At 38.9% G+C, this 21,779-nt stretch overlaps 1 protein-coding gene across 13 annotated transcripts in view; it reads right to left on the bottom strand.

Annotated features, from left to right (window-relative positions):
- Nucleotides 1-21,779, bottom strand: part of CFAP54 (cilia and flagella associated protein 54) — a 297,940-nt gene that overhangs the window by 69,835 nt on the left and 206,326 nt on the right. For 12 of the 13 annotated variants that reach the window (XR_012005898.1, XR_012005899.1, XR_012005900.1 and 9 more), the window contains 5 exons: nt 17,768-17,923; nt 16,087-16,192; nt 14,809-14,902; nt 2,255-2,353; nt 1,578-1,719 (listed from right to left, as the gene is read on the bottom strand). Coding sequence is in view for 9 of the 13 variants with exons in the window: in XM_072773183.1 (XP_072629284.1) it covers nt 1,578-1,719; nt 2,255-2,353; nt 14,809-14,902; nt 16,087-16,192; nt 17,768-17,923 (597 nt within the window). In the remaining 4 variants the exon portion in view is untranslated. Of the gene's footprint in view, nt 1-1,577; nt 1,720-2,254; nt 2,354-14,808; nt 14,903-16,086; nt 16,193-17,767; nt 17,924-21,779 lie in introns of those variants that run through there. The other variant, XR_012005901.1, reaches the window with a different exon arrangement.

The following is a 21,779-nucleotide window of genomic DNA, read 5'->3' as shown; positions in this document are numbered from 1 at the left end:
ATACAGCAGTTCAGAATTCTTCTCAGGTAGCTACCAGCCATAGATTTAACTTGTCATGTATGACAGTCTGGATTATCATTCAGCAAACATTCATGCCCCTCTCCCCTCTTCTACAGGCAGAGATGTCCATTCCTCACTGATGTTGGACTTGATCTTATGATTTGCTATGACCAATGGGATATGGTGTGGAGAGATGCCCAGAGTGTGCTTCTGTGATTTAGCTTGGCCCCTTTGCTCTGATGTATACCATGAGAAGAGCATGCACCAAATAGGTATGGCCTCTTTAGCCTGGGCTTCATAACAAATGCACATGGGCTATACCCGAACTCAATCTATAGACCAAAGCAGACTACATGAGACAAGTCAAAGAATGAATTCTTGTTGTAAGCTACTAAGTTTTAGGGTTGCTCAGTATATAGCATAATTTTGGTAATAACTGATCAATACAGTGTTTTAGATGAAATTGATGAAGCAAAATCCCACCAGGCATTAAAGCAATAAAATAAGAAAATTACACCTCAGTGTAAAAAAGTCCATCTAATGGTTTAACCCCAGGCAAAACATTTTTAGGTTGGAAAGGAAGAAAGACAAGGTAGGGGATGATTTCAGACACTAGCCCTTTGGCTAAAGTTGACTTAACACTTCAGGAGAGTAAGCTACAGATAGGTTTTCAGAGGCTTTAGGAAGACGACTCCCACCTCCACCAGGTTCAAGTAACACTCTTCATTCATCCCCTTTGGCTCAATGCTTCACCTACTGCCAAGGAAAATTTTAATTATTGTTGTTACTGAAATGTCAGCCTGGAACCTTACTTCTTAGAACCCATCCAAGTACTCAGTACATAAAAAGCACTCAATAAATATTTTTCAAATGAATGTTAAATATGTTACTGCTGATCTCACTTAGAGGTTTATTTTATAGTTTACTAACTAACAAAGGAGTCCTAAATGAGAAAAAGTAATAGTAGTGAGGTCAAGTTTAAATTCTAACCTCTCATTCATTAATCCATTTAACAAATATGAATGTCTGTAATGCGCAAGTAATGTGTGATTTTCTGTGGTTAGGGAAGCAAATCAAGGTCCCTCCTCTCAGGAAACTGATGATAGTTCAATGAGAGAAAGAGCTCAAATATGTACAGCCAGGTACACACTCATACATGCACACATACACACACATTTAAAATAAGTAAGAAAAAGAACAAAGAGCTACATGAGAGTATGAGAGCAAGTACACATTTTAAAGGATCAGGAAAAGACTTACAAGTAAATATTTTCAAAAGGCCTCATTTGACATGTGTGAACTAGAAAAGAAGCAGACAGAAGGGCATACCACTTGTCCAGAGCCCTGCATCTGAAATGCAGGAGCTGACTGAATAACATGTATATGTATGCAATGAAATGACTCCCCTTTGTTTTGTAAGGTAGGCCCTAGGAAGCCTATCCTCTCTCTCCCTGAGGTTCCTAACACCACTATCCTTGCTAAGCTAAAACTCAACAAACCACAATTAAATCTTTGCAACTTGATCACACATTATATATATCAGGATTTCATAAAATGTCTAGGCATTTCAAACATACCAAGCAAATAGTCTGTGTATGAAGACAAAAGATCCACGGTGGCAAATTCTGGGATATTTGGTAATGTCCCTTGGCTTACTTTATCAGTTCTAGCATTCTTCTTTCCAATAAGTAGATTTATTGTCAGCACAGCTTCACTGACCTAAAATTAATGCATAATTAAAGTCCAAAAAAGCAAGCTTTCTGATTCATAGATTACCCATTAAGTAAACAATGTGAAAAAGTGAATTCATAAAATAATATTAAATATACATTGGAAGAAAAAATAAAGATAATCTGGAAAACAACATGTGATCTCCAACAGGTAGTATATATCATTGTCAAACAAATCATTACTGTTGACAATTTAATTAATGTATGAGCCACTGTAAATAGGCTCTCTCACCTAGCTACAACAGATATTTGCCAAAATGTCAAAATGTGCTCATATGTATCTGCCAATACTTTCATTAAAGAAAAGCTGAAACAAACAAAGCCAGGTCTGCTAACTAAGATTAAAATCACTACATATGTAAGGAGCATTTCTAATCTTCCCAAAGAAACATCACTGGCATAAATTATAAAGAATGTGAATTTTCCTTTCTCTCATAGAGATACATTGTGCTGCCCTAACTGCTGGCAGATAGAGGATACAGATAGGACAGTAAAGAAAAAGATTAAATAAAAATCACACCAACCTGGGCAGCAGCTCTTATCACAATCCAGGCCAGTGAAGTGTACATTTCAAATTTATTTACTATTGGTTCTTTAATAGAACTATGCCTTCTGGTAGGAGCCTAAAAAACATAGCACATACATTATGATAAAGATAAAGACATCATGAAGTTTCTCAAATAATCTTCAGAGTCATCCTCTGAAGATGACATTTCAGTGGAGCACTAGGGAGCCATTAAGAATAATAATGTAAAAAAAAGAACAATAATGTATATGTATCTATTGACATGAAAAGGAATTCAAAATATATTAGAGAAGGAAAAGTAGGAGCTACAAAACAGTTTGAAAAGTGTTATCCTATTTCTAAAAAGACATGTACACACATATACTCCCTGTATATAGAAGCAGAGAAAATTAATAACAGTGGTTACCCTGGGTTTTAAGGGTGATTATTTTTATCGTATTTTCTAATTTTTTATAATGAGCTTATATTATTTGAGTAACAATAAAATAAACACAAAAATATTAAGGAAATGCTTCCTTAAAATGATATTTGCCATTTTAATAGAGGATTTATACATTGACTATATCATATATAAGGATGTCAGAAATAAGAATGTTAAAGATTTTTTTATCGACTTAAAGATTTTTGATACATATTTTCTATCATCTTTTTTAAAGATTTTATTTATTTATTCATGAGAGACACAGAGAGAGAGAGAGAGAGACAGAGAGGCAGAGACACAGGGAGAGGGAGGAGCAGGCTCCATGCAGGGAGCCCAACGTGGGACTTGATCCCGGGTCTCCAGGATCAGGCCCTGGGCTGAAGCAGCGCTAAACCGCTGAGCTACCTGGGCTGCCCTGCTATCATCTTTTTAACTGGGAAACTATTTTTTTTTTAATTTTTATTTATTTATGATAGTCACACAGAGAGAGAGAGAGAGAAGCAGAGACATAGGCAGAGGGAGAAGCAGGCTCCATGCACCGGGAGCCCGACGTGGGATTCAATCCCGGGTCTCCAGGATCGCGCCCTGGGCCAAAGGCAGGCGCTAAACCGCTGCGCCACCCAGGGATCCCTAACTGGGAAACTATTAAAGGGATAATGTAATCATAAAATTCTATAGAATAGCAAAAGTAACATTAAATGGGGATATTTTTTACTGTGTGTTGTGTGTTAAGTTTTTATGTATGTGTGTGTTCAGTTTTTTAAACATAAGAAAGTGCATGCTATGAAAGTTGACAGAAACTCCACTAGTAACATAGTATCTGCCTGTTTCACATTTTTAATGTCACCTTTAAAATAAACAGTTCTTAAGATTTAACTAATCTGGATAACTATTCAATTAGAATGCTTGGTTCCAATTTTTTGATGTTCATATTTTGGCTAATGCTTTAATCTTCAACAAGACTGCAGAATAAAACAAACAATAACAAAAGATATCTTTCTTTTACTCCTGCCTACAAGATTCCCAAGGAAAAAGTCAATGAATAATGCTGATGCCAGAACAACATGCAAATATGGCCTGGTCTAGATCAAGGGCTAAGATTTGTAGGAGGTAGATGATACCTGGAGAAATCTGCCTGAGGAGATCTAAGCAATACAGCCCTGTCCCAAGATATGAAGACCCTAGTCATTAGCTGTAATGAAACTACTTAGGTTCTGGGGTAGCCCTTGCCAGCTTACTGGCTCTGTAAGTTTGGGTAATTTACCTAAATTCTGGAAACAAGACTAATAGACATTAAATGAAGAATACATAATAACATTAATAATTATAATGTAAGAACAAGTAGTGACAGATATTTAAAAAAGAAATCAAATCTCATTTTGAATTGAGAGGGAGGCTTTATTAAGATGGTTGGGCTAGAGTTCAAAATAGAATAATGTGGACAGGAAAAGAATATAATGGGTATCTTTTTTAGATGGAGAAAGTGTTTAACACTGTGTATAAGATTCTAGCTTATGCAAACAAACAAAAAGAAGAAAATGTATCTAGACTGGAAATGAAGAAGTAAAGTGGTATTTGCTTGCAGAAGACAAATGTAGGAAATCCCCCCCCCACACACACATACATCTCTAGAATTAATAAATGTGCATAACAAGGTCATAGGACACAAAACTCAATACTCATAAATCATTTGTATTTCTATGTATCATCAGTGAACAATCTGAAAATGAAATGAAGAAAACATTCCACTCACAATAGAAATAAACTTAACAAAAATGTACAAAATTTATACACTGAAAAGTAAAGATCATTACTGAAACAAATTAATATCTAAATAAATGAAGAGACAGTTCATATTCATGAATTGGAAGATTCAATATTAAGATGCCTGTTGTCCCTAAATTGATTTACAGATTTAACACAATCCCTGACAAAATTTTGTTAGTTTTTTGCAAAAAATTGACAAGCAGCCTTTACAATATGTATATGAAAATGCAAAAGACTCAAAGTAGCCAAAACTATTTTGGAAAGGAAGAACATAGCTGGAGGGCATGTACTTTCCAATTTTAAAACTTACTGAAAGCCACAATAACCAAGAGGGTGGATACTCTTATAAAGGTAGACTTATAGCTCAGTGTAATAGGACTGGGAGTCTAGGAATAAACATTTACATTTATGATCAATTAATTTTTGAAAATGGTGTGCCACGGCAATTCAATGTCAAAAAGATAGTCACTTGAACAACAGATACCAGGACAACTGGATATCTATGTGCAAAAGAATTTAGATCTTTGCACTTTACATAAATATTAATTCAAAATGGATCATACTTAAACATAAAAGCTACAACTATGAAACTTCTAAAATAAAACATAGAAGAAAATCTTCAGCATCTGGGGTTAGGCAATTAATTCTTAGATATGCAGGTGCCTGAGTAGCTTAGTTGGAAAGTGTCTGCCTTTGGCTCAGGTCATTATCCCATGGTCCTGGGATCAAGTCCCATGCTCTGTAGGGAATCTGCTTCTCCCTCTGCCCCTCCTCCCATTTGTTCTCTCTCTCTCTCTCTCTCTCTCTCTCTCTCAAATAAATACATAAAAAATCTTTTAAAAGAATTCTTAGATATGCAACTAAAAGCACAATATATAAAAGAAGAAAAATGATAAATTGGACTTCACTAAAATTTACAACTTTGTCTAAAGACATTATTAACAAGGTGAAAAGACAAGCCATCAACTGGAGGAAATAGGTGATAAGGGACTTGAATCTAGAATATACATTTTGGGGGAGGAGCAAGATGGCGGAAGAGTAGGGTCTCCAAATCACCTGTCTCCACCAAACTACCTAGAAAACCTTCAAATCATCCTGAAAATCTATGAATTCGGCCTGAGATTTAAAGAGAGACCAGCTGGAATGCTACAGTGAGAAGAGTTCGCGCATCTATCAAGGTAGGAAGACGGGGAAAAAGAAATAAAGGAACAAAGGCCTCCAAGGGGGAGGGGCCCGCGAGGAGCCGGGCTGAGGCCGGGGCGAGTGTCCCCAGGACAGGAGAGCCCCGTCCCGGAGACGCAGGAGCTGCACCGACCTTCCCGGGCGGAAAGGGGCTCCAGGGAGTTGGAGCAGGACCCAGGAGGGCGAGGATCTCCTCGGGTTCCCTGGGACACTAACAGCAACTGCACGCCCAGGAGAGTGCGCCGAGCTCCCTAAGGGCTGCAGCGCGCACGGTGGGACCCGGAGCAGCTCGGGGGGGCTCGGGCGGCGGCTCCGCGGAGGGGGCTGCGCGGCCCCGGGAGCAGCTCGGGGGGCTCGGGCGGAGGAAGAGGCTCCGTGCGGAGGGGGCTGCGCGGTTCCAGGAGCAGCTCGGAGGGGCTCGGGGGCGGCTCCGCGGAGGGGGCTGCGCGGCCCGGGAGCGCGAATCCAACAGCGCAGGCTCCAGAGCACAGGGCGCCCGGACACAGCCCAGGATCCCGCCTCCCCCGGGACAGGCAGAGGCCGGGAGGGCCCAGGACAGCGAGGACGCTCCTGCCCCAGCTGAGCAGATCAGCGGCCCCGCCCCGGAGCCTCCAGGCCCTGCAGACGGAGTTCCTGCCGGAGCTGAATCCAGGTTTCCAGAGCTGCCCCGCCACTGGGGCTGTTCCTCCTGCGGCCTCACGGGGTAAACAACCCCCACTGAGCCCTGCACCAGGCAGGGGCACAGCAGCTCCCCCAACTGCTAACACCTGAAAACCAGCACAACAGGCCCCTCCCCCAGAACACCAGCTAGACTGACAACTTCCAGGAGAAGCCAAGGGACTTAAAGAACACAGAATCAGAAGATACTCCCCGGTGGTTCTTTTTTTGTTTGTTTGTTTTTGTTTTTGTTTTTGTTTTGTTTTGCTTTTTGATTTGTTTCCTTCCCCCACCCCCTTTTTTTCTCCTTTCTTTTTCTTTCTGTTTCTTCTTTTTTTTTTTTTTCGTTTTTTTTTTCTTTTTCTTCCCTTTTTTTTTTTCTCTTTCTCTTTTCTTTCCTTCTTTCTCTCCTCTCTTTTTCTCTTTTTCCCAATACAACTTGCTTTTGGCCACTCTGCACTGAGCAAAATGACTAGAAGGAAAACCTCACCTCAAAAGAAAGAATCAGAAACAGTCCTCTCTCCCACAGAGTTACAAAATCTGGATTACAATTCAATGTCAGAAAGCCAATTCAGAAGCACTATTATACAGCTACTGGTGGCTCTAGAAAAAAGTATAAAGGACTCAAGAGACTTCATGACTGCAGAATTTAGAGCTAATCAGGCAGAAATTAAAAATCAATTGAATGAGATGCAATCCAAACTAGAAGTCCTAACGTCGAGGGTTAACGAGGTGGAAGAACGAGTGAGTGACCTAGAAGACAAGTTGATAGCAAAGAGGGAAACTGAGGAAAAAAGAGACAAACAATTAAAAGACCATGAAGATAGATTAAGGGAAATAAACGACAGCCTGAGGAAGAAAAACCTACGTTTAATTGGGGTTCCCGAGGGCGCCGAAAGGGACAGAGGGCCAGAATATGTATTTGAACAAATTCTAGCTGAAAACTTTCCTAATCTGGGAAGGGAAACAGGCATTCAGATCCAGGAAATAGAGAGATCCCCCCCTAAAATCAATAAAAACCGTTCAACACCTCGACATTTAATTGTGAAGCTTGCAAATTCCAAAGATAAAGAGAAGATCCTTAAAGCAGCAAGAGACAAGAAATCCCTGACTTTTATGGGGAGGAGTATTAGGGTAACAGCAGACCTCTCCACAGAGACCTGGCAGGCCAGAAAGGGCTGGCAGGATATATTCAGGGTCCTAAATGAGAAGAACATGCAACCAAGAATACTTTATCCAGCAAGGCTCTCATTCAAAATGGAAGGAGAGATAAAGAGCTTCCAAGACAGGCAGCAACTAAAAGAATATGTGACCTCCAAACCAGCTCTGCAAGAAATTTTAAGGGGGCCTCTTAAAATTCCCCTTTAAGAAGAAGTTCAGTGGAACAGTCCACAAAAACAAAGACTGAATAGATATCATGATGACACTAAACTCATATCTCTCAATAGTAACTCTGAATGTGAACGGGCTTAATGACCCCATCAAAAGGCGCAGGGTTTCAGACTGGATAAAAAAGCAGGACCCATCTATTTGCTGTCTACAAGAGACTCATTTTAGACAGAAGGACACCTACAGCCTGAAAATAAAAGGTTGGAGAACCATTTACCATTCGAATGGTCCTCAAAAGAAAGCAGGGGTAGCCATCCTTATATCAGATAAACTAAAAGTTACCCCAAAGACTGTAGTGAGAGATGAAGAGGGACACTATATCATACTTAAAGGATCTATTCAACAAGAGGACTTAACAATCCTCAATATATATGCTCCGAATGTGGGAGCTGCCAAATATATAAATCAATTATTAACCAAAGTGAAGAAATACTTAGATAATAATACACTTATACTTGGTGACTTCAATCTAGCTCTTTCTATACTCGATAGGTCTTCTAAGCAAAACATCTCCAAAGAAACGAGAGCTTTAAATGATACACTGGACCAGATGGATTTCACAGATATCTACAGAACTTTACATCCAAACTCAACTGAATACACATTCTTCTCAAGCGCACATGGAACTTTCTCCAGAATAGACCACATATTGGGTCACAAATCGGGTCTGAACCGATACCAAAAGATTGGGATTGTCCCCTGCATATTCTCGGACCATAATGCCTTGAAATTAGAACTAAATCACAACAAGAAGTTTGGAAGGACCTCAAACACATGGAGGTTAAGGACCATCCTGCTAAAAGATAAAAGGGTCAACCAGGAAATTAAGGAAGAATTAAAAAGATTCATGGAAACTAATGAGAATGAAGATACAACCGTTCAAAATCTTTGGGATGCAGCAAAAGCAGTCCTAAGGGGGAAATACATCACAATACAAGCATCCATTCAAAAACTGGAAAGAACTCAAATACAAAAGCTAACCTTACACATAAAGGAGCTAGAGAAAAAACAGCAAATAGATCCTACACCCAAGAGAAGAAGGGAGTTAATAAAGATTCGAGCAGAACTCAACGAAATCGAGACCAGAAGAACTGTGGAACAGATCAACAGAACCAGGAGTTGGTTCTTTGAAAGAATTAATAAGATAGATAAACCATTAGCCAGCCTTATTAAAAAGAAGAGAGAGAAGACTCAAATTAATAAAATCATGAATGAGAAAGGAGAGATCACTACCAACACCAAGGAAATACAAACGATTTTAAAAACATATTATGAACAGCTATACGCCAATAAATTAGGCAATCTAGAAGAAATGGACGCATTCCTGGAAAGCCACAAACTACCAAAACTGAAACAGGAAGAAACAGAAAGCCTGAACAGGCCAATAACCAGGGAGGAAATTGAAGCAGTCATCAAAAACCTCCCAAGACACAAGAGTCCAGGGCCAGATGGCTTCCCAGGAGAATTTTATCAAACGTTTAAAGAAGAAATCATACCTATTCTCCTAAAGCTGTTTGGAAAGATAGAAAGAGATGGAGTACTTCCAAATTCGTTCTATGAAGCCAGCATCACCTTAATTCCAAAGCCAGACAAAGACCCCGCCAAAAAGGAGAATTACAGACCAATATCCCTGATGAACATGGATGCAAAAATTCTCAACAAGATACTGGCCAATAGGATCCAACAGTACATTAAGAAAATTATTCACCATGACCAAGTAGGATTTATCCCTGGGACACAAGGCTGGTTCAACACCCGTAAAACAATCAGTGTGATTCATCATATCAGCAAGAGAAAAACCAAGAACCATATGATCCTCTCATTGGATGCAGAGAAAGCATTTGACAAAATACAGCATCCATTCCTGATCAAAACTCTTCAGAGTGTAGGGATAGAGGGAACATTCCTCGACATCTTAAAAGCCATCTATGAAAAGCCCACAGCAAATATCATTCTCAATGGGGAAGCACTGGGAGCCTTTCCCCTAAGATCAGGAACAAGACAGGGATGTCCACTCTCACCACTGCTATTCAACATAGTACTGGAAGTCCTAGCCTCAGCAATCAGACAACAAAAAGACATTAAAGGCATTCAAATTGGCAAAGAAGAAGTCAAACTCTCCCTCTTCGCCGATGACATGATACTCTACATAGAAAACCCAAAAGTCTCCACCCCAAGATTGCTAGAACTCATACAGCAATTCGGTAGCGTGGCAGGATACAAAATCAATGCCCAGAAGTCAGTGGCATTTCTATACACTAACAATGAGACTGAAGAAAGAGAAATTAAGGAGTCAATCCCATTTACAATTGCACCCAAAAGCATAAGATACCTAGGAATAAACCTCACCAAAGATGTAAAGGATCTATACCCTCAAAACTATAGAACACTTCTGAAAGAAATTGAGGAAGACACAAAGAGATGGAAAAATATTCCATGCTCATGGATTGGCAGAATTAATATTGTGAAAATGTCAATGTTACCCAGGGCAATATACACGTTTAATGCAATCCCTATCAAAATACCATGGACTTTCTTCAGAGAGTTAGAACAAATTATTTTAAGATTTGTGTGGAATCAGAAAAGACCCCGAATAGCCAGGGGAATTTTAAAAAAGAAAACCATATCTGGGGGCATCACAATGCCAGATTTCAGGTTGTACTACAAAGCTGTGGTCATCAAGACAGTGTGGTACTGGCACAAAAACAGACACATAGATCAGTGGAACAGAATAGAGAATCCAGAAGTGGACCCTGAACTTTATGGGCAACTAATATTCGATAAAGGAGGAAAGACTATCCATTGGAAGAAAGACAGTCTCTTCAATAAATGGTGCTGGGAAAATTGGACATCCACATGCAGAAGAATGAAACTAGACCACTCTCTTTCACCATACACAAAGATAAACTCAAAATGGATGAAAGATCTAAATGTGAGACAAGATTCCATCAAAATCCTAGAGAAGAACACAGGCAACACCCTTTTTGAACTCGGCCATAGTAACTTCTTGCAAGATACATCCACGAAGGCAAAAGAAACAAAAGCAAAAATGAACTATTGGGACTTCATCAAGATAAGAAGCTTTTGCACAGCAAAGGATACAGTCAACAAAACTCAAAGACAACCTACAGAATGGGAGAAGATATTTGCAAATGACATATCAGATAAAGGGCTAGTTTCCAAGATCTATAAAGAACTTATTAAACTCAACACCAAAGAAACAAACAATCCAATCATGAAATGGGCAAAAGACATGAACAGAAATCTCACAGAGGAAGACATAGACATGGCCAACATGCACATGAGAAAATGCTCTGCATCACTTGCCATCAGGGAAATACAAATCAAAACTACAATGAGATACCACCTCACACCAGTGAGAATGGGGAAAATTAACAAGGCAGGAAACAACAAATGTTGGAGAGGATGCGGAGAAAAGGGAACCCTCTTACACTGTTGGTGGGAATGTGAACTGGTGCAGCCACTCTGGAAAACTGTGTGGAGGTTCCTCAAACAGTTAAAAATATACCTGCCCTACGACCCAGCAATTGCACTGTTGGGGATTTACCCCAAAGATACAAATGCAATGAAACGCCGGGACACCTGCACCCCGATGTTTCTAGCAGCAATGGCCACGATAGCCAAACTGTGGAAGGAGCCTCGGTGTCCAACGAAAGATGAATGGATAAAGAAGATGTGGTTTATGTATACAATGGAATATTACTCAGCTATTAGAAATGACAAATACCCACCATTTGCTTCAACGTGGATGGAACTGGAGGGTATTATGCTGAGTGAAGTAAGTCAGTCGGAGAAGGACAAACATTATATGTTCTCATTCATTTGGGGAATATAAATAATAGTGAAAGGGAAAATAAGGGAAGGGAGAAGAAATGTGTGGGAAATATCAGAAAGGGAGACAGAACGTAAAGACTGCTAACTCTGGGAAACGAACTAGGGGTGGTAGAAGGGGAGGAGGGCGGGGGGTGGGAGTGAAGGGGTGACGGGCACGGGGTGTTATTCTGTATGTTAGTAAATTGAACACCAATAAAAAAAAAAATAGAATATACATTTTGAAGACTCTTGTGATTAAAAAAAAAAAAAGATATATCTCAGTTTAGGTTATGGGCAAAAGATTTGAATAAACAGTTCCCCAAAGAAGATACAGAAATGATCAGGAAACATAAGAAAAGATCTCAACATTATTAGCCAGCTGGGAAATGCACACCAAAGCCACAAGGAGATATACTTCATCCCCACCAGGATGGCTACAATCAATAATACATATAATAACAAGTTTTGGCCAGACTGTGATGAAATTGGAACCCCTATTCACTGCTCATAGGAATACAAAATGGTACAGGTACTTTGGAAAACAATCTGACAGATCACCAAAAGGCTAAACTTAGAGCTAGCATATGATCTAGGAATTCAATTCTTAGATATACACCCAAGAGATCTGAAAACAGGTTCACTTAAAAACTTGTATACAGACATTCAAAGCAGCATTAATCAAAACAGCCAAAAAAGTAGGAACAATTCATATATCCATCAACTGTAGAATGGACAAAGAAAATACTGTAGATCCAAAAGATGGAATACTATTCAGCAATAAAAAGGGACAAACTACTGTTACATGCTACAACATGGGTGAACCTCAAAAATGTAACACTAAGTGAAAAAAAGCAGGCGCAAAAGATACATATTGTATGGTTCCATTTATATGAAATTCCATTATATGAAATATACAGAAAAGGCCAATCTTGGAAATAGAAAACAAATTAGTGGTTGTTTGGGGCTGGGGGTAGAAATAACGGGAATGCTCTAAAACTGGATGGTGATGCTAGCTCCACAGCTCTGTAAAGCTACTAAACATTTGTGAACTATACTCTTAAAATAGGTTAATTTCATGAATTATATCTCAATAAATCTGTTTTTAATATGTGTGCTTGCTAATCTCTTTCTTTGAACTATTTTCCTCCTGCTTAACTATTTGGAAAACTTCCAGTCATTCTTCAAAATTCATCGCATCTGTGAAGCTTTCTCCAGTATTCCCCCAAAGCTGAATTAGTTCTCACTTTGTTCCACTTCTCTACTTGGACATATCTTGATTATGGTCCTCATTAGATTTTGATAGTTATTTCTCTGCCTTGTTCCTCTGTGCTTCTTAGGAAAAAAGAATAACATGCCTGGCATACATTAGGCACTCAATAAGTATTTGGTTAATGAATGAATACATGTTTGTGAAATAGTCAATTCCATTTAATTAAAAAATAATTATTGAATAACTACTATATACAAAATACTCTAGAAAGATAAAATGTGAATGTTTAGTCACATATTGACAGAGAATAGTGCACCACTCTTTTTTGAGTACTTATTACATGCTAGGCCCATTATCTTGTTTATTTCCCCCACCTACTCTAAGAGGTCAGTATCCTCACCTCTATCTCACAGATGAGAAAACTAGGTTTAGACAGGTCCCAGTCACAGTGCTGGTATGTCACAAAGCTAAGATTCACACCCAAACCAGTCTCTTGGTCATTCTGCTTGTAGACTCTCCATAAGGTGAAGCATTAGTGCTTTCTTTTAAGGCATTATAAAGCATTGTCTTTATTAGGACAAATTTCTAATGTGATATTTCAATGGTTGAATGTGTCTGGATAAATTTATGCTTGTCTTTGGCTGTTTTCTGTGCTTCTAGTAATTATATAACTTGCTAAAATATTTGTATTATGTCACATAGAAAATGTGATGCCATATGGAATTATGCTATTTTTTCATTCAAATTCTACTTTGTTCAAGCTCTTAATTATAAACACTTCTCTAGTAAAGGCCAAAAAGGTGATACATTACTATCCTAGATCCTATTAATTTGCATTGCTACTTGCCATGGAAGTAAAGATTTTTGTTTTCTCTTATTAGAAATAAACATGTTTATCACATCATAAAAAGTAAGTTTTCTATGCAATAATTTTGATTAAAATAAAATAAATTCTGCTTTATCCACCTCAGCAGCCACCATATGAATAATTCAACTGGCTGAAAAGTCTGTTTGCCTAAAGGTATAAATCATGCCCATGCTGTCTCAAAAGTTGGAGATTTGACACCAAAATTTTCTGAAAAAAATCTCTTGGTGGGTCAAAGGATTACTTAACTGAGATGAATTATAAAAAGTCTACTGAAATTTAAAAAGTAAAAACTAGAAGTTATGGATTCACATATCTCCAATGCACCCACATCCTGCTCACAGGATCTCCCTCAGTCTAGATTCCTGGAATTCAAGTGTGGCCCCCAGGCCAGCAGCAACAGCATTAACCTGGAGCCCCTTAGAAATGCCAAACCTTAGACCCCATCCCCAACTTAGCAAATCAGATTCTGCATTTTCACAGGATCGATGCTTCTGCCCCTTAGTTTGGAAGCACTGCTTTAACATAGTATATATCTCTGCAACTCTTTGCATGGCTCCCTCCTTATCTGGTAAATCCCACCTTGAACCTCATGTCTTCCCAACACAGTCATTCATAGTTCCACCAAGGCAACTTCTTTCCTAATCCCCAATTTCACCACCTAAACCATGCCCCTTCCTGCTCTTCCCTCCCTCTTTTCCTTCCTTCCTCCTACCTTGCTTCTTCTTTTACTTGTTTATTGTCTGTCTCCCTCTACTGAAAAGTAAGCTCCATGAGGACAAGGACGAAGTTTGTCTTAATCACTGCTTGATAACCTTCCAGAATATTGTCTAGGTCATAGTAAATAGGTATGTGATGAATAAATGAATGACTCTATCAAAAGGTGATCTGTTTGTATACCATATCCATGATGAAAATCTTATATCTGCTTCAGAAACATATCATTTCTTGCAATTTCCTGATTAATATAAAGATCTTAGAGTATTTACACATACCCACATCTCATGTATAACATTTTAACAGGTAAAAATGTCCCCATGATCTCTATTTTCAGAACCCTATATAAAATATCCAAAGAGGCATCTAAACATGAGTGTGACTATAAAGTAATTAATTAATTTCTCCAAGTCATACAGGAAAATCAGTCTCATTAAGTCAATAGCAAGTCACCAAAATAGCAGGTTCAAAGACAACTGACTTACGATTTCTAACAAAATAGTTTATTACCTTAAGTGTTAATGGTGATGTTGAAAGTTTGTTTTTTGGCTTCCTCATGTGTAAAAATAATAGGGCCATTTCTAAGTAGGAGTCTCTTATCAACCTAAAATGATATAACATTGTACTTATTAAATAGCTTCACCATTCATAATCATTTTACATCATTTTCCACAATTTCTGAGCTAATTAAAGGTAAAAACAGACAAAACCAGTATCTATCCCATACTCACACCCTCTTTTCATAGCACTGTTGGCATTGACACCAGCACCTTCCTCCCTACTGAAATTGGAAGCTCTTGAGCAATCTACCTTGTCCTGTTCTGACAACACTCTATGACATGACTGCTCTGAAGCCCAGCATCAAGACCATTCTAGAACAGTTCAGCACACAAGGCACAAAAGAAGTGAAAAATCAGAACTGAAGGAACCTGCCTTGAAAACCAGACCTCTTTTTCTATTCTCCTACACTAATTAAAATGGAAAGAGACACACAGAGTTATGCAGAAAGCAGTGATTCAGTATGGGTTAGGTCTGTGCATTCGCTATCAAACCTGTCAGTTGGAGCCATTTAACTTCGTATAGATGGGATGAGCACTGGATGTTATACTATATGTTGGCAAATTGAATTTAAATTTTTAAAAATCAGTGTAGATGTAATAACTGTGGCTTATTCTCGATCTTAAGTTGATTTTTATATAGAATTAAGTTGGCCAGTCCTGGTCCTCCTGACCAGAGTGAACATCCAGATAAATCTTATCTAGATACAATATCACATCGATAGGTGGCTGCTAGAATCCTGGGACAGACAGGAGATCGATGTGAGTAAAGACTAGAAGCAAAATCACAGTCTAATATGCCACCACAATAACTGCCATAATCAACCATCACTATAAACAAGGCCTTGGGTCAGAGCCAAGGGCAATAGTCCTGAAAAGGAAGTAAACTTGTTGGACAATAGACCACAGGGAAGAGGGTCTCCCAATCATCCCAGCCTGGAATGTTCAATGTATTACCAAAACATGGGGCTTATACCAAAACATATATTGTTATAATAATGGAAAGATTATTTTTTACCCTGAGTTTTTTTTTTGTTTTTTGTTTTTTTTTTAATTTTTATTTATTCATGATAGGCACACAGTGAGAGAGAGAGAGGCAGAGACACAGGCAGAGGGAGAAGCAGGCTCCATGCACCGGGAGCCTGACGTGGGATTTGATCCCGGATCTCCAGGATCACGCCCTGGGCCAAAGGCAGGCGCCAAACCGCTGCGCCACCCAAGGATCCCTTACCCTGAGTTTTGATCATTTCTCAAGCTTAGCTGTATAGCTTCAAATAAACTCTCAAGTTGCGAACTTGGAGATTTCTCTTCCATCAATATTTGACGTTCTATTTTGCCTGAAAGAATAAAAAATATATATATACAAAAATGGTTTTTCCTTTTTCTATCTTTTAGAACTTCAGAATAAATATTTCACACTGGAACTTCAGAAAACTGGATGTGCTGTCCTTTTTGCCCATTTGTCTGTTGTTTTTGCTGTAAGGTCAGCTAATAGTGAAAGAAAGATCTTTTGCTTCCTTCCCCAGGAGTCTCCAGGCTCACCTTGCCTTTAGTCATCAACATTGAGTCAAAGCCTCCTTTGGCTTTCCGGACACAAATGTTCTTACCATCTTATTTTTCTCTCTATTTCCTTACTTTGTACCCTCCTTTCTTCCGGTAGGGCTCATTCCCTTTATCTACATCCATGTCCTCTTTCCTTTGTCTAGTATTGCAGATGTCATAGAAAACATTTCCCTTAAAACAAGTTCTAGAAAGTCAAGGAACATTTGAAAACAATCACAAATTATGCAAATGCATTAGTGCTCACACAGCTCTCAGACCTCAGGGTAAGCTGCAGCCTTCACTGGAATGGCACTTCTGTAGCCAAATGGGCAAGAAAGGGAAAACTTTTATCACTATAAAAGGATTTGCAATTTTCATGCAGCATGTGAATAGGGCACAGAGCCTCCCATTGTGAAGTTCACATCTGGGCACTATCATTAAGTAGCTGCTGATCTGGAGAAATTTACATAACCAGATTACATCATTTTCTTCCCCTGTCAATGAGGATTGGCCATGTCTACCCTGTAGAGCTGTTGTAAGAATTAGCAACATGAGACGTTAAAACACAGATTTCTACAGAGCCTTGCATCTAGTAGATGATCAATAAACGACAGCAATCATCATCATCACTCTTTTCATGGCTAAAATAGCCACAATAAAATGTATGAATGTATTATGCAAATATGTATTGTATATAAGTTATAAATATAGATGTGGGGATCCCTGGGTGGCGCAGCGGTTTGGCGCCTGCCTTTGGCCCAGGGCGCGATCCTGGAGACCCGGGATCGAATCCCACGTCGGGCTCCCGGTGCATGGAGCCTGCTTCTCCCTCTGCCTATGTCTCTGCCTCTCTCTCTCTCTCTGTGACTATCATAAATAAATAAAAATTAAAAAAATAAAATAAAATAAATAAATAAATAAATAAATAAATATAGATGTGCTATGGCTATTTAATTTAAATGAATATGTATCTTTTATAGAAATTAACTAAAATGCCTAGCTAAGGAATGAAATCATACATAAAAAATGTCTTCCAAGCATTAAGAAATATTATTCATAACTAAATGGCTGATGATGACATTTTTGAGCCAAACATGAAATTTTGCAAAAGGAGGGTCAGTTGTAATTATAAAATAAACTAAGAAGCAGTACTCCCCCCCCCCCACTTTCTTGGTATAAACTTAAAATAAGCAGTGTTCTCTTTATTCCAAACTGAGTCTGGCAGAGGTACCAATGTCTTTGTCATCAGTAAGCCCTATGTAAAATTGACACTTTTTATAGTCACTGACCAGATTTTCAAGAAGCCTTTTGTTAATAGGAAAAAAAAATCCATAAACTTTATCATAGTTCTGACCCCAAGTACATCTTACCTTTCTGAAAAAGAATTTCGGCTTCCACCTCATGTTCTTCTGTTGCTGATATCTTACAGAGCTTCAGTGCTATTTCAAAAAGACGAAGGGCAGGAAACCACTTCGAGGGATCCTTCTTTTTACTGGCATAATATACTTGTTTGGCCAGTGTATGTCCTACAGGGAATAAGTTGTTCATAACAAGCCTCCAAGTTATCAGAACTCTCACACAGTGAGTTCTATTAAGAACTCTGGTAGTCTTTTTAGCATCTAAGAAATATTTTCTTAAAACTCAATACCCAAATATCTCAACAAACTATAACAGTGGCCCTTTGAAACTTTATCTTTGAAAAATTTCAACATTTTCTCATTTTTAAAATGAAGGATAATTTCTCAAGTCTCAGTTCTAAAATTTCATTATGTTCTACAAAACAACTGTGTTCCTAAGATGAGGTTGTTAGCAGGGTAACATCTGGAAGTTTTTGAGGTTTTATATTGTTCCCAATAAAAATTTGCATATATTAATAGGCAGTAATTTTGTTTCTATTCAGCTCTCTTAGTGGTTGCTTGCTATGCATATTTTGTCATTGCAACTAGATGGCAAAAGCCATTTGGATAAGGGCCATGTGCTATACTTCTTGTGTGGTCCCATCAGCACTTAACATAATGAAGATCTGTTGTATTATTAAAGAGGCATTAAATTTAATCTGTGTGCCCTCACAGACAGACAGACAGACAGACAGACATATCTATTCAGCAAACATTTTCTGAGTTCTGGGTAAAATGAGAGGCACTGGGAAAAAAAATGAGAAAAGAGAAAAATAAGAGGTCAGGTTTATTAAGTGCTTCCTACAATTCAGTTCCATCCCAAAGACTTAAGCATTATCTCATGTAATCCTCCCAATTCTGACCAGATTTCATTAGTACACTCACTTTACAGAGGAGAAAGCAGTGGCAGTGAGGTTTAAGTATTTTGCTCAAAGTCATGTGACTAGAAGTAGCAGGGCTGTGATCAGAACCAAGGCAAGTCTGGCTCCAAGGCCCACACTCTTAAAATATGACAAGAGTCAGATTATGGAGCTTAGTGTTTAATGGGGAATGAGAATGGCCTGAGAGGCATTTAAAATACTGTGTTGTCAACTGAGTGGCAGGGAAAGCACAGGGCGATGTGGTAGCAGGTTACACTCAAGGGGCCTTTCTCTAGACCCAAGAGAGGTTAGGGAAGCCTTCCCAGAGAATGTGGCCATTGGAACTGGCAGCTGAAGATTGCCTTATCTTATGGTAATTTTAAACAAGGAAAATGTTAGGATAAAGAGTAGAAAGCAGGGATCCCTGGGTGGCGCAGCGGTTTAGCGCCTGCCTTTGGCCCAGGGTGCGATCCTGGAGACCTGGGATCGAATTCCACATTGGGCTCCCAGTGCATGGAGCCTGCTTCTCCCTCTGCCTGTGTCTCTGCCTCTCTCTCTCTCTCTCTCTCTCTCTGTGTGTGACTATCATAAATAAATAAAAATTAAAAAAAAAGAGTAGAGGGATCCCTGGGTGGCGCAGTGGTTTGGCGCCTGCCTTTGGCCCAGGGCGCGATCCTGGAGACCCGGGATCGAATCCCACGTCAGGCTCCCGGTGCATGGAGCCTGCTTCTCCCTCTGCCTGTGTCTCTGCCTCTCTCTCTCTCTCTCTCTGTGACTATCATAAATTAAAAAAAAAAAAAAAAAAAGAGTAGAAGGCAATGGGGAAAAATACTTATCAATAGGAAAGTTTAACCTGCACAGTAGAGAAATACAGATAGGTAGTGTAGGACTGCAGAATGATACAGATGCTGGGTTCCAGCTGAAGTAAGTGCTGGGTCCATGCCATGTCATTTGAGGCCTTGAACAAATCCCAACATGCCTCTGGGTCTTGAATGTCTTCGTCTGAAAAATGAGGCAGTAGAAGCAGAAAATATCTAGGGTCCCTTTGGGTTCAGAAATTTTTCAATTCCAAAATGCTATGCCCTACAAAGAGTTCTCAAGAAACCTAGAACTTTTTGTAAGTTTTTAGTTGAGGAATGAACAGACGGATGGTGGAAACAGTGCCTCTCTCTCTCTCTCTCTCACTCTCTTTCCTCCAGGAAGAAGTCAAGAAGTCAAGGAGCCTTTACTCTGAACCTACTCTGCAGGTTAACAGCACACTGGTGAGAAAAAATGGAGATGAAGAAACTGAGCCTTGCTTCAAGGGTGCTCCCAAGAGAGCAAGGAAGCCAGGCACGGAACAGTGAGACTCACTAGTGTCTATACAGCTATCAAGTAGGTACCCTTCTAACAAGGCACACATTTGCATCACCTCACAACAAGCCAGTAAGATTGCTACTTTTCTTATTCACCTTTTACAAGAGAGGAAACTGAAGCACAGAGGAGTTAAAATGCTCTGCTCAAGGAAACCAGACCAGAAATCTTTCTCCAGAGTCCCTGCTCTTCATCCCAACAATGGCCAATTATGAATAGATCCCAGGCAAGCATATGCTAACATCATTTGTCCAATACAATCTCATATTCCAACACATCTCCCATTTTTATGCGTCTCACTGTTTCAAATTATACTATAGCTGTTTATTAATATAAGATAATAAGATCAAGTATCTTCATGTAATTTAGGCACATGTATATATATATATGTACCATATATGGAATATATACATGCATAATAAAGTATCAATAAAAGCACTTGAATTGTCTTCTAGATTTTTGTTAAAATTAGAAACAGACTTGTTTCAGAAATCACCAAGACTTTTCTTTCTCTCTCCCCCTAACTGGATAACAGGCTTTCTGAGGGTAGAGATCGTGACTGGCTTCCTCATATCCTTACTCCCTAGCATCATTCTTGCAACTTTCTTCACTCCTATTATACAATCAATCAGTAATCTACTTTTCCATCTTATCATAAAGCTTAAGGTATAGTGATTAATGGGAAAAATAATCCCGAACAACCATGATGTTTATCTTTGGTCTTACAAAAACAATCTCAAAATGCCTTTTTCTGTCAGAGGCTCTCACAAAGAAAAAACAATTATTTAAGGGGCTCTATTCTTGTGATGCAATCTGTATGCCCACTATAAAAGAAAACTGTCGAGAAAGCATCAAATCAGATGATTTTATGCTTCATAATATTGAAGTGCTCCTGTTTCCAATAAACATAAACTCTGTGAAAAAGAAGTTGTGAAACTGATGTTGTTTTGACAGAAAAGCTGCTTTTGGTTTTGTTTTTTAAGTCTGTATTTAATATAATATAACAGAAAACAAGCTGTTCTGCCTCAAGTGAGTCTAAAAAACAGTGGCACCATTGTCACTGAGTAGTGACACATCTTCAAGAGTAGGAAGTCATGAAAGTAGAGAATATATTTGATTTAACACAATCCGTACAATTTAACACAGTCTGTACTTAAAGTTCTTGTAGAAATCAAATATACTGATAAAGCAACAAATTGTGGACTAAAAATGCACAAAAATAGCTCTCATGGGATCAGATTGCTAGAGGGAACGCCAGAGGTCAGTCAGCCCAGCCGAATTTCATAAATAAGGAAACTCAATAATGTAGAGGTGATGCAATTTACTCCCCCTAATAGCAAAATTCATATCGATGATGATGATAAATTACAAAATAATAATAATCAATAATTATGAGAGGGAGGAGCAGAGGAACATTAAGGAGAGGATTCTGGACAGATGATGGTTTGACCACACCTCTGTTGCCCTCCCTTCTCCATTCTAGTCTCTCCTGAGCTGAGCAGCTGCTGGTACCAGAGGCACATGGGGCTCAGGAGATAAAGGGTAATGTTTTAAAATGTAGGTTTTATTACTATTCAGGTGTGATGAGGTCAACAGGCCAGGTGACAAGTACCACTGAAAAGATAGTTTATTACTCACACTTGTGGGTAAGGGCAGGGGAGAGGATGGGGAACACCACAGCCATAGAGAAAAGCACAAAAGTCAGTCAGGAGATTGAGGGAGCAAGAAGAAAATGTGGATAAAAACCTTTACTCTGGATTTTGTAGGAGGGG

The sequence above is a fragment of the Canis lupus genome, chromosome 13 (genome assembly GCF_048164855.1).
Source record: "Canis lupus baileyi chromosome 13, mCanLup2.hap1, whole genome shotgun sequence".
In the NCBI taxonomy this organism is placed as follows: Eukaryota; Metazoa; Chordata; class Mammalia; order Carnivora; family Canidae; genus Canis; species Canis lupus.
This window is presented reverse-complemented; position numbering and strand designations above follow the sequence as displayed.